Raw genomic sequence first — 14,242 nt, forward strand, 5'->3', positions numbered from 1 at the left:
CTTTGCATGACTGCAGTTGTGCGGATGGTCAGACAAAATTAAAAATTTGCATCTAAATAATGGTCATCAGATGAACCCCACTTCAATAAACAGTCTGTGCACATTTTCTGAAACGGGATAAAATCTGTGGAAATTCACTTGGACTTTAATTTAATTTGCCAAAGGACAAAGTTAATAGTATTATTTCCATGACCTCTACAGCAACTACAAAGGTCGCAGCAGTGTCATTCTGGGAGCTTCCGCAATTAGCAGGTTAGCTAGTGACAGATTTAGGTAACAGGGACAGTATTTCTCTTGAAATGAACCAAAGAATAATTTTTTTTTTTTTAACAAAATGTCACATTGATAATATGGGGGTGCAGCAAAAGTCACTACACTAGGATGGACTTTTGCAAGTTTGTGAAAATATTCCACCCAGTTCTTTACTCCTAATAATAATCTCCATTATTATCAGGGAGAAAATTTGATGTGACCATGCACTTTAAGCAAGTCAATCCTCCTAGACAGCACAAAATCTGACAAACAGAACTAAGTAAGTGGAAATGTAAATCCCTGTTACTTTGAAATATTTTTTACAACAAAACTTGAATTAATAATACTGGATGTTTTTTGAATAGTTGTAATTCTTGTTTACCTTCTACCACTCAGGGACAAGGCAGGGGCTGGAGCTGGAGCCAACCCTTACAGTCATAGAACAAAAGTGGGGTGTACCCCCTGGACAGTTGGCCAGTCCACTGCAGGCCCACATATAGACAATTAGAACTCTCTGTTTAGAGTCAATATTTAACCTAATACCTAATACCAGCCTAAAGAAAACCCATGAGCAGAACATGCTAACTCCTTACAGGAGATACATCAATTGAACCAATGATCTTCACCAACTACTCTTCCACCACACCGCCGTTAAGGCTGATATTGCAAATAAAACGTCACAGAAACAACTGAAAAGAGAGCATTTTCTGTATTCAAGGAAACTCTCCTGTGTCTGTGTCTGACCGGTGGTGTTGTTATAATGATGTCCATAACTCACCTGCTTTGATGTGGATGCTGGGGCTCCTAATCTTTCCCGCCTGGTTCTCAGCAGTGCAGAAGTACTCGTTGTCGTGGATAATGCTGTTGTAGGCGGAGGGGGAGAAGGGGTAGAGCTGGAGGGTGCCGTTGGCGTGCACGTGGCGGATGTGGGGCACGTCGTAAATGTCGTCTCCGGCGGCCAGGTACCAGCGCAGGACGGCATGGGGGGCGCCGCCCGCAGGGCAGGGCAGGGACACCCCCACTGAGCTGGAGAAGGTCACCCGCTGCAGGGAGGCGTTCACAAAGTACAGCCGTGTAGAGACAACATCCTCACTGTTGACTGTTGGGTTGAAGGACACAAAGACAGAGTTGGTTAGATCAGTACTGTACGGTCTTGGTTAGGAAACATGTGGATACGTTAGTTTTTTAAAATGTGTTAACCACTAATAATACAGGATAACACAACAAACAAATAATTGAAAACACAAACACCCTATAGAGAGTAAAGAGGGTGGTGGGGTCATTTATTCTTCATTTTAGTCCTTGTTTCCATTTATTGGAAAATTGAAAACACTTTCTGCCATCCAGGAATAACTTGTATGAATACACAAACCCAAGTACTAAATAACCATCCAAACACCTGAAGGTTTTTACTGGACAGCATTGCTGATGGGGCAGATCAGACAACCTGCTTCTAGACTAGTGGTCATGGCAGAGCCGGACCACCACACATATCCTCACTGAAAAGCGTCCCCCTTGAATCTTAGAGTTTAATGTTTAAGATTTTTGCATGTGTGTTGGGACTGGCGGGGGGGGATTAGGAAGGAGGGGCTGAGGGGTGGGAGGGGGTGTAAGGAATTGCTGAGCTCAGCTTGGCTGTGAGCCAGGAGAAGACGTTGTGCCCTGAGCCAGAGTTTTCTTCTCAGACAATGATACTTAATTAATCCCTTTCCTGGATAGCTTCAACAAAGCCTGGATTAGCTCTATCTCCCCACTTCTCTGTGAGCTGGATAACAGAAAAGGATAATGTGTATGACACATCAATGCAGATACTGCACCGGCACTATTAGATGTCATTCAGACTCTGATTCCGGCAGATCCTACACATCAATAGATATCGTTAGTCACCTGCAGTGAAACACTGAATTTTATCGACTGTCTTTTCTCTTTAGCTCTTAGCGTGTGGAAAATGTTTAATATCTTATCGGTTTTGTCCAGTTTAAACAGCTGCTACATACAAACTGTCATAAAAAAAAGAATGGCATAAATGATTATCAAGTATGGCAATGACCTTCCATGGCCATGGAAAGCTGGTGTCTGTGTGTGTGTCTGTGTGTGTGTACAGTAGAATGAAGGAAGAGTCAGATAAGACCACAACACTGTGGGCAGGGGGACACAGGTGGATGGTTGGGGTTAAAGGGCTTTGCTGAAAAGATGTTGAGAGGTGATTCAGTCAAGGAGTGCGTTTTTCTGTGAGTGTATCAGTGCCTGGTAAGGTCAAAGTGAAAATGAGGTTAACATAAAATGACTTCAGGTCAACTTCAGGTCTTGATGTCAAAGGCATGCTTGCCGGGCACAAGTCTTGTGTGTGAGTTTGTGTGTGTGGTAGTACACCAACGACATGCTGGCGAGATGAAGAGATGTTGTTCACCTCAAGTTCAGTTTATTGTGACATCTGAATCTGTGTCAGGCAAAAGGCAGAAAGGTCTGCACTTTCAGCACCATGGAGAGCGGCCCCTAAGTGCTTCATTTGAGAGTATTTTACACACACCCACAAACACACGCACACACACACACTATGAGACTTCTTTGTGACCTGCTTGTCTCCAGTGACAAATGCTGTTTTTAAAAGCTGAATATTTATTGGAGAAAGACAAGTCATAAAAGGTGGGATATCACTTGATCAGAGTTTGTGCCCAGAATAGTATAATATCCTCAAACCGAGAAAAATCACAAAATGATGTTAGTCTTCACACACCCATATATATATATATATATATATATATATCCTTCATTATACATCTTTGACAGATGGCATGTCTTGAAGGAATTGTTTGATGGTGTTTTATCATAGGGGGGATTCTGGTTGCACATATCAATGCATGCACCACCATTTTTTTTTTTTCATAAAATGTCAAGGTGAAGCCATCACAGTTGTGTGTATGTGACAAAGAAAAGTAGAAAAGTTGGGAAATAGATTTACATTATAATAGTCAGGTTTTGAGTTGATATTCACCAACATGTCCATTTCTGTTGTATTTGTAATGTGATGTCCAGTCACTCTGTATTTAACTAGTGGTATGGAAGTATGGAAATCCTCGATTCTAGTGATTGATGTCTTAATAAATGTCCTCGAACAAAACATTTCTAAACAGATCAGGGGTAAAGGCTCAGACTCAGAGGAGAACAGCGGTGGTCCTATAACATCAGCTCCCTGCAGAGAAACAGAGCCTGAAAAGGCAGCAGCTTATGATGTGACGCCTGCTAAGCACTTTGTCCTTTAGTACAAAATTCAGGTCACTGAGTTTACATACCAACAAACAAACACACACACATACACACACAAACAGCAGACAGTGGCTAAACAACATGCAGAAGAAGTGCTGTTTTTGATGATTCAATGATATGTTTTTGTATTTGCTGAGAACTTTTGTCAAACTAAGGGTCATTTCAGCTCAACTTACAGTTTTATGAAAGTTATATTAGATTTTCAAATGGGAAAGATCTGCCAGTCAGGCTGATGAAAGCTCTGGGTTTAACGAAAAGTTTTTGGTTTTATTACTATAATATTGAATATTAATGAAGAAGAACTCTGAATTATTAACAATCCTTATAATTTTGATTTGACAGAGTCATTACATAAAGTAATGGGTCATGATCCATTGTTGATGCTCCTTTTATACATACCCACTGTGTATATTCAAATGCAACCAATTATTGCATTAATTGACCTTTATTAAATTGATTAGTGATTGATTTTGATGATCGAGTTAAAATAATTATTCAACATATCATATTACTTTACATTATCCCATGTTTTCTGTCATTATTTGCAGTAGAAAAATTAATAGTGACATCTCTCCTTAAATATACTATGTAATAGTTATCACTTCCAGTAAAATAGAAATATTCGACAAACAATGTATAATATAGTTGCAAATTTAAGTGTAGAATATATTAAAATATAATAATTTTGCTTTTAATATCTCACCTTACATGGTTGGACATTATAAACAATGCTTCTTCAACTCATCACTCATTCACCATGACCTGTGCTTTGAATCTGGTCTTTAATACTGTATACTCTGGAAACAAAAAAAAATGTTCAGAGTAATCTTTCCAGGAGGGAAGAACTTGTACTTACATCTTTCACGTAAGGTAAACTCTTAATATTTCAATTTCCCCTCCTTGTTTTTTTGCCCCTATTTTCCTAACCTTCACTTTTCTTCATGCCAGCTTTTCTTACGACTTAAATCTTTCTTTGAGATACGCTCAAATACATTTGCACATTTTTTCCCCCTGTTTGTGCAATGGATATGAAAATGGAGTATGAATATGTATGCTAGAGAAGCAGGGATATTGCCTATGGTGAAAACCGTTATGCATAATGCAGCCTTTTCTGTCTCATCTACATTCATTCAGACATACAGGGAGAGGAGAGAGGGAGAGAGAGATTCATACTACATGCATGCATAGAAAAACAGGGCTATAAATCCTTTCCTTTCTCATTTACTCTTACTCTTTTACACACACACATGCTCTCTCTCTCTCTCTCTCTCTCTCTCTCTCTCAAACACACACTCACAAAGTCACAGATTACACATAAACATTCATAATAGTACACAGATTTTCCCATTTGGTGAAGCATGTAGCACTACAGATAACGGCACAGAGAAACACATTCAGGTCAAATAACAGCTGAGGCGTTGAAGTCAGTGGCAATAGTCTTTATAGTGATGCTACAGAAAAATGTGGGGGGGGGGCATAATAGGCGAAAAATATGATTAGGTTTGATAGGGGGCTGCTCATTTAGCCCACAATGACTGCAGATTGTAGCATGTCAATGTGCCAGGGCTTTTTGTGGGGGAACAATGTTCTGACATGGTGTCATTTTAGAGGGTGAAACCATCGAGACAAAAAAGAAAAAAAAACTCATGACACGGCATTAGGCCCATGTTTGATTGTATCTCCAAACTGACACATGGTTTCACAGGACGACGGGGATGAAGGTAGTAGTAAACAACCTGCGTGCAGTGTTTATGCAGTGTCAGTGAAATATTAGGAAGCCATTTCAGCACTTGAAAATTCACACCATCCACTTCAAAAATATGATTTCCGCTGTTGAAGTGAGTGTCAGCTTTGTATGGCTGTGGGGTTTTGTTTTGTTTTTTTTTCTATTCTCCCTCAGAGACAGGGGCTGAAATTGTTTGATAGTAAGCAGAACAGCAGAGCAAGTGGAGTAAGAGTAAAGGAGAAAGATGATTGGTATCCTCTGAAGTACGACTCTGTTGTGTGTTTTTTATTATTATTATTAGTTATATATATTTTCCCCAGACACAGTCATCAGTCCATCTGTGATGCTGGACACTGTTCTGTCTGGAACCTGTTGAGTGAGTGGCCAAAATCTCCTTCACTGTGTGGTTGCTCAGAGCCACGCCAAACATTTTAAAGGCACATGGCAACGGTGCAATTGTTTTCTATGAGGTCAAGAACGACATTCGAAACGACTGGTGGGAACTAATCCTTCTTCTCCAGTCCTGACAGACGCTGCTTTAACTCATACTTAGCATTATTCGGAGTCAGAACTTTAGAGAGAAACAAAAAAACTGACGCGATGCATGTTTTACGCGCCTCCAAGGCAATACCACAACTGCCATTATTATCTAACAACAATTGGCAGGCGTGCTTGAAGACAGACAAAATGTTCAGACTGGATATGAGACTTGAGATGATCAGATGGACGTGTTGATGCCGCAGCCGCTCAACTGCCAAACGCGGGGCGCCAATAACACTCCACAAGAAAACAGGCTCCGCGCGCCGGAGCACAGCGAGAGAGGAGAAGTTACCGTGAGTGTGACATGTAGCTGTTACACCGACCCCCCCCCCCCCCCCCCCCCCCCCCAACCCCCCCCCTGTCATACCCTGCCACTGTGACTCAGCCGGAGCCGAGTTTGCGTGTGTGTGTGTGTCTGTGTGTGATCCCTGTGGTAGAAGCTACAGGACGGGGAAGTACATGAGAGGAAAGGGAGACAGGGTCCGACACAGTGGGACGCCGGTTGGACGTAAAGGGCATGAAGTGTTCTTTGGAGTGATTTGGCTCAGTGTTACTGGAGACGTGCGTCACTGACGAGTATATGAACTGTATAAGTCATCATTTTCAATACAAATATAGTAACTTATTTGAATGTTACCTAGCAATGTGATCATATTTCGATTGCACTGACTTGGCACGGACTATTTCATCCCTCCCGCTGCACCAAAACTCTAAGATTAAAGGCCACCAACCCTTAATTTTTTTTTTTAATTTTCACAGACTAACTTTTTTTTTTAACAAGATAGAAATAACTCCAGAGTTGTTTCCAACAGTAACTGCAGCTCATCGCAGACGCAACAACCCCGGAGAGCATCGGTTCGTGCGGGTGCAGCCTGGTCTGGTCGTCACCAGAGTCTGACTCATGCCGCAATTAACGGGCACCCCCCTCACACACACACACACACACACACACACACACACCCCACCCCTCCAACCCCTGCAAACATGTCTCCTCCACGGTCGTATCTGTTTGAATTCCAGACTAACACACAACTCGTGACTGTGCAGCACCGCGGGTGTCAGGTTCACGCATGACCCCGTTGTTAAACAGTGAGAACCGTGACTTACAGGTGATCAATACGCCCACATTCTCACACACACACGTGGAAAAGACCACAATAGATCAGTCATTATATCATTGTAATAACAATAAATAGAACGCACTACATGCACTGGGAGCAGACGAATGAGGCCAATCCGTTCATCGATGCAGTATACTTCATGCACCGGGGCATGAGTGTGTTCTGAATGAATGGAGGATTAACAGTCAATATTACGTTTTGTAATACGGGGGTAGGGAGTGGTGGGCTGTCAACCTGAACCGGATAAAACCGGAATCAAATTAATTAATAAAATTGACCTCAAGAACTCACTTTCCTCCTCACTGTGTGGTGGATTGAATCCATTTAATTAAAGCATAAAACACATTTTTGTTTGTTTTTATTTGATGAATGGATCCTATAGTAACAGCAATAATTATTTAGCCGTCCCCAGTTTCTCAGGCCCTTCAGTTCAGCTCTGGCCTATCAGGCCTTCAAGCACTCAGCTGACTGTCTCAATTTCTTTAACAAAAAAAAAAAAGAAAAAAAAAAGGATGACAGGCAACCTCCCAAATCCCGACAAAGAGCAATGAGTGTGCCGTTCCCTCCTCTTCCTCTATCTACCCATCTACACATCCTTCTGCCCCCCAGTCCCCCGGCCCCCCACCCCTCCTGCTCGCTGGGTGCAGGTGCTCTGATATGTAGCCAAGCCAACACAACAAACGGCCAGTAATGACTGGGTGAATGTCATATTAATGACGAGGGGAAAGACTAACACTCTTATCTCGTGTATAAATCCGGTCCAGTGATTTGTGGTGTATTTTCTATTTTATTTTCTTATATTCTTATAATAATTGTTCTTATAACGGTAAAGGCGTGAGAAGTGGGTGCCATTCTGAGAGGTGCGGCTGAGCTGGAAAAATACGCAGTCCTAATCCATTTGCATGTATGATGATACACTCCTCATTTCCTCTGGAAATAAAAGTTTATTTGAAAAATATACGAATGTGAAGCGCGCAGGTCTCACGGCGGGCAACAATACCGGGCTGGTTCGTGCAAAACGACTGGAACACGGCGTTGAAAAGCAACGGAAAATGGAAGTTTGTTTTCCACTGCGTTATCTACATCTCTCCCATCTCACTCTTTCCGCTTCAGTGGCTGTTTGCAGCCCCCAGCCCTCCTCCAACTCTCCCTCCTCTCTCTCACACACACACTCACACACACACGCACAAATACACCACTAACACGCGCGCGCGCGCACAGTACATCTCGTTCAGTCACGGGACAGGACGATGCACAGTGTGTATAATCGAAATAGACCCTGTAATCCAATTACATACAGCAAATCCAGCACAGAAGTCCCCGCCGCAGCTGCAGCCTGGCAGAGGGCAGTGCCAAGGCCAACAGATGACACAGACCAGGGATAAAAAGCACATGTCATAATCAGATTTATGAACAAATGCTACACATATTATCTCTAACGTGTCATGGATGCCGCTCCCCCCCTCCCTCCCCCCCAGGCATTTTGTATGGTGCGTAAAAGGCAACTACGGCAGATTAAAAACCTGGATTATTTCTTTGGGGTTAATTCTGATCTTTTTCAAAGCGTCATAAACTTAAACCTTAAACAAATGTGAGTGGAAATATACAAATATATCAGAGTGATGGTCTCAGATCTGCGGCATTCAGAGCGAATCCAATCAGTGAAATCTGGTGCCACAGAAAATGGTGGATGAATAATTAGACCGGGGACGATAAACCCCGAGTCTGCACACACACTGCACGGCACTCCTGCGTTTTGTCAAAGAAAATAAAGTGTGGGCTGATATATGGCCCCGTCGTTCAAATGTCCAACAGGGGCGCATTATCTGCAAATTAAAGGCCAGCGCTCAATACCCCCACAGCATCAGTTCACACGTCTCTCATAAAATGTATTGACCCTTGTTGCCTCACAGCGGTGTGCGCGCAAACACACACACACACACGCACACACACTCATACAAACATTGTATTTGGCATTTTTGAACGTCAAAAAAAACCCCCAATGCTAATATTTAAACCCTTTTACACCATCTACTCAAACCAGCCGTGCGCGTGCACAGACACACACACACACCCCGAGGTAGACTCATGTTTTTGGGATAATGGGGGGTCAACAAATACATTAAACTCCTCTGCCCTCCTGAACTTTGGTGCGTAAACAGCCTACAGTGGCGGCTAGGCATCAGCGCATCATGCTCCAAGTCTCCCTTTTCCCCGTGCGCGCTCCTGCAGATCCTTATCTGCCTGTACTCCTGTTCAACAGCCTCCATATTCACGGCACATCCATATATTCATTATGCAAAATGCAAATGCTGTGTCGTTTTCATCCTCATCAAAACAAAATCTCCTCTCAGGATATCTGGTCTGTTTCCCGCGGGATCAGCCACACTAAGTGCATATTGGGTTTTTTGAAATCGTGATAAGCCATTGTTTTAATCAATATACTCAGAATTTTAGCTGATCACCATCAGACAGCAAGTACGCGGAGGGGAAGGCGAGCAATCGTTAGGGACACACACACACACACAGCAGCAGCAGCAGAAAAATCCACTGAAATGTTGAGAAAAAGTTGGATGTCCGTTTAAAAGAATGAAATAAAGTTTGATGTCACACCTTCCTCCACCCGTCCCCAGTCAGCCCACCTTAAATCAACTTTTAATAACCGGACCAAATGACGAAAACGCACCGCCAGCCGCACAGTTCCAATCAGAGATGACAGCATGCAGATAGGACCGATAACTCACCTTCTTGCAAAGAATACAGCAGAAGTAAAGTTACAAGCCACATGCCATTAAAAGCTGTTATATTTCACAGGAATTTTGTGCAGTCCTCGAGAAGAGTGCACGGCGCAGCGGTTGGCCAGGCGAGGCTCCGTGCTGGACAGGTTCTGCTGATGCTCCCCGGCGGTCTCTCCAGCCCTGGTCCCACACTCTCCGACGCCGAGAATCGAGCCGCGGAGAAAGTACCGCCTCTGCCCCGCGCTCTCTCCTCCCCTTACCGGGCCAAGCTGCTGTCGCCCCACCCCCATAAACGAATGATGGAGAGGTGAGCCAAACGTGGGAACAGACGCAACGGCCGAGACCTGTGTTTTACGCACGGTGGATACATGGCTTTATTCGACAGTGTGAATGGACATTTAGGTGACAACTGAAAGGCATCTGCGATAACAAGCGATGATAGTCTGAATTTAAGGCAGGCAAGTTTGGAAAACGCCAGTTGGAGGGACGTGTCTGCACACAATGTCTATGCAAATGAAACGGCGGATTTTCATAAATCAGTTGCCTGTTTGGTAAAGGAGGTTGGGAGCAGCCCAGGTGAATGAAAAGTTGTTCTTGTCTCTATAATAAGTCCATGTAAAGATGGAAATCTAACTACCGGTATTTAAGAGAGTGAATTCAGGTGAGTGGGACGATGGGATGGGAGAAGAAGTGAGGAGAGAGTTGAAGATGCAGCCTCTGATTCCCCCCAGAGACCATCAACACTCACTCTCATGTGGATATTTTTGGGAAAATAGAGATCAAAACACAGATAGGATGTGTGCGACTTTCCTCCCTCTCTGACACTCACACAACACACACACGCACAGCGAAGAGTGAGAGACATAGAGAAGGTGGAGAGAGAACCAAAAACTGTTTGTTCAGCTGTCTAACCTCTTGAGTTATACAAAAATAGTAAATCGAGGAGGAAAAAAAAGCCATAACGACAATCTCAGACTGCCTGAAGCGAGAGATGTGCAGAGTGAGGCAGCAGAAGAACAACCTGCAGGTTCTGCAGTCATGATTTGCATGTATTTGCACTGCAGATCAACACCAGCAATACACGAGTATTTAGGTGAAGACCTTGTTGTTTAAGGTGTGTGTGTTCTGAAACATAGTCATAGTCATTGAACCTAAAGGTTTATTTTAACAAACTGTGAGTCTCCAAGTATTCATTCCTTCATCTTCTACTTCTCCAGCCAATCCCAGCAGTCACCAGGCAAAGGTGGGCTACAACTTGGCTACTTCGCTGGTACACTGCAGGGTCACAAATAAACTTAGAGAAGAAAACCAAAGTATCTATATAGAGAAGACATTTACACACTGAGAGAACCTGCAAAAACTCTATAGGAAGTCTGACAGTTACCACCAGGGATTGGATCTGGAATCTTCCTCCTGTAAGGCAAGAGAACCAACCACTCTGTCTCTATGTGGCAGTGTCTCTAATATTGTCAGTATTTGAAAAACAAGCAAATCTATTCCATGGTCATTTAACCTGGACCTCTGTTTCTGAAGGTGCACAAAATATCATTCCATGTGTACTGCAACATGAAATGCCCGGTCGGCACTTATTTATCACTTAACAATGTCTGAGGTTATCAGTTTAACACCTGATAAAGTGTCAAACTCATTGGCTAGCTCTGTTGAAGTTGGCTTCATTTTGGTTGGTTTGGATGGTATTATGTCAATATGCGGTGTGTGGCAAACAAAAGTGAATTAACTGAGACAGGTTCAAGGATATTCATGATGTCACTAATGTTATGATGATATGCTGAGCATGCCCCAACTCAAGGGTCGGGCTATTTTCAAAACGAAACCAACTTCGACATCACCTGTCAGGAGGTAACTCTCCTGACAGGTGATGGAAACAGATAGATGACCTGTCTCCGCTGCTTTGAAAGATGCTAGTGTAAAAGCAGTGAACTCTGATGGGCAGACTGTGACTGTTCAGTATTGTAAGAAAAGTTGGTTTGCAGTTCTGCTGAGATGAACATTGCAGTTTGATAATCTGAAAAAAATACAAGTTGCAGAAAAATAATCTCTCTCTGAATCTATACTTTTCCTCTTGTCCCACTGACAAACTGGGCAAACAAGCTGCAGCCAACTCCTTAACACTGAGCTCCTCACACACAAAGGCTCCACCCAGCACTGCTGCATGGCAACACACGAAGTCTGTCAGGACTTCTAAAGGTGGTGTGGCAGGCTGGTTAAGAAGTTGATGTGAGTTGGGCTGACAGCACCAAGCAGGTTGTGCTCTATGTCAGCCAGTGATCATCATGGAGGTTGACAGGCTGAGCTGGGCCAGCCAGGCCACAGTACAGGGAAGCAGCTCTCAGACAGTTATTGTCACTGTCACACAGGACAGGATTCAGGACAGACTGCCACCAAACCACTAGAAACCACAGGAGCATGTGACTCATCTCCATCACCCTGCTCCATCGTTGCCTGGAGATAGGGAAGGGAAGGAGAGAGGAAGCAATCTCTGACAGAAAGTGAGAGGAAGAGATTTTGTTTGCCGAGGAATAGAGAGGAAACAGAGAACACAGAGGGAGGGTGGAGGAGGCAGGCAGCTGATGTGATGAGGCAGATAAGTTAATGTGGATGTTAATGTTAATGTTCACACAATCAGAGCCCCCCTCGGGCATTAGCTGCTCGCTAGGATTGTATTAACAATAATGTATCCACTATTAATGCACAGCCCTGGGCCTGGTGGAACCTAGTCAAGGTCAGAATTAGGAGAGAGTGAGGGCGAACTGTGCTGCTGCTCAGCTTTGTGCAAGGTCAGAGGGATCGAAATGAGAGGGAGGCGAGAACTGCAGTAATATGGACGATAATAATGGATTTTAGTCGGAGGAGCCACAGGGTAGATCTTTCAACAACCGGTCAAATGCAGTAGTTATTATTCCTGAGAAGCAAACCGTGGCAGGGAAAAAAAAAAACTTCGAAAGACAGAAAGTGTGCCTTCAGCACGAAGAGCGTGATCCGAAGCGCGGTGAACGCAAAGAGGACCGCAGGAGCCCCGTGCTACAGTGGAGCTATCAAGCTAGCCCTGCACGCCACTGTCTGCGTATAAACAGGACTCTGCACTAAGCTAACACCGAACCACACAGCACCATGCTGCAGTACATTAACAGGAAGGCTCCAACAGAAAGGAGTGTGTTTGTCTTTAACCAAGCACGCCTGATTGTTCAGCGAGTGTGTATCAGCACATCACAGCAGCTCGCTGGACATCACACCTCGTGCAGCTTTTCTACGTAAAGTGTACAGACCAGTGTGTGCATACGTGTGTGTGTGTGTGTGTGTTCCTGCACCAGTGCATGCATGTGCACAGTAGACATCAAGGGGTGTTAATTTATTCAAATGAGCTGGGGAGGATATCAAGAGGATGGGGTGATGGGCGGAGGTGGTGCGTGTGTGTCGGTGTATTGAGGGGGGGGGGCATGTTCTGGAGATTCATTTCAGAACCCGCCCTTAACTTGTTTTTCTAGGTTTGCAAATTAGATGATTTGCATGGCTGATAACGAGGAAGGAAAGAAGGGATGAAGGGGGAAAGAAGGTGAAATTGAAAGTGGGAACTACAACAGAAGTGGAGATTGAAAATGAGGCAAAACCGCGGCAGACAAAAAAAAAAAACAAAAAACACACTGTGCCAGGGCGAAGCCTCTACTTCCAAGATGGCTGCGACAGGAGTTGTCCTCTGTGTGGGACCAACGTAGAGACCTGCTGCTCTGGCTCTCCGGTGGGTTTCACACCGTCATACTTTGTTACCGCAGCTAAGATCCGTGACTGGGAGAATAAAATCTGCACGTAATGATAAAGGATCAACGTTTATCGTTTGTAATTGAATATTAAACAGTCAAATGAATATGGCTGTGTCTCTTGCACAGATATTGATCAGAGATATCTAGTGACACCCAGTGGTTACAATTAAATCTTATCATTAAAAGATCACATGATGCCACCTTTCCTCTGGTGGCCTTTTGCCTCAGAGTTCAGGTGTTTAATAAATTCATAGCATCAAAATTTAAGCCCAAAGTGTCCCATGGTGAGACAAATACTTCCACACTGTGTCGTTCCCCTCTCTTCTTACTGTGCTTGTCTTAGGCAACAGGGTTCTTCTGATGCTAAAGGAGAAACACTAGAGGCCTCTAAAAGCTACAGATTTGTTATCGCTCCTCTGTTAAGTATTTTTATTGATTTGAGGATTAGAGTGAGGAAGGATGATGTATATAAGTGAAAGGTGTACGTTACAGGATGTACATTCTTCTGTGCTTGTACTACTCACTATTATCTTTCCATGTGACTGTGCATATCTGCAGCAAGACAATGGCATTGGGGGGAAAGTTATTTTATTAATTGTCAATTTAGAATTATGGCAGTAGTTCTTTCATTAAAGTTCATTTAATCATCATCCACTGCTGAATCTATCTATCTATCTATCTATCTATCTATCTATCTATCTATCTATCTATCCATCTATCGAGTTTGAGTCTACCCATCAGTCAGGCAAGGAACAATTGTTATTTGATAAGGGATCAAACCAGTGAACTGCTGACCTTCTTGCTGTAAGGGCAATATCA

General features: G+C 43.5%; 1 protein-coding gene across 2 annotated transcripts in view; it reads right to left on the reverse strand.

Moving 5' to 3' along the window:
- dscaml1 (Down syndrome cell adhesion molecule like 1) overlaps nt 1-14,236 on the reverse strand; it is an 83,921-nt gene extending 69,685 nt beyond the window's left edge. For both annotated transcript variants that reach the window (XM_025055273.1, XM_025055272.1), the window contains exons 1-2: nt 9,651-14,236; nt 1,031-1,351 (exon numbers count right to left, since the gene is read on the reverse strand). In XM_025055273.1, the coding sequence (XP_024911041.1) occupies nt 1,031-1,351; nt 9,651-9,693 (364 nt within the window). In that variant the 5' untranslated portion in view covers nt 9,694-14,236. The remainder of the gene's footprint in view (nt 1-1,030; nt 1,352-9,650) is intronic.
- Between the last annotated feature and the right edge of the window lie 6 nt (nt 14,237-14,242).

The sequence above is a fragment of the Cynoglossus semilaevis genome, chromosome 4, assembly GCF_000523025.1.
Source record: "Cynoglossus semilaevis isolate Cse_v1.0 chromosome 4, Cse_v1.0, whole genome shotgun sequence".
NCBI classification, from domain to species: Eukaryota; Metazoa; Chordata; class Actinopteri; order Pleuronectiformes; family Cynoglossidae; genus Cynoglossus; species Cynoglossus semilaevis.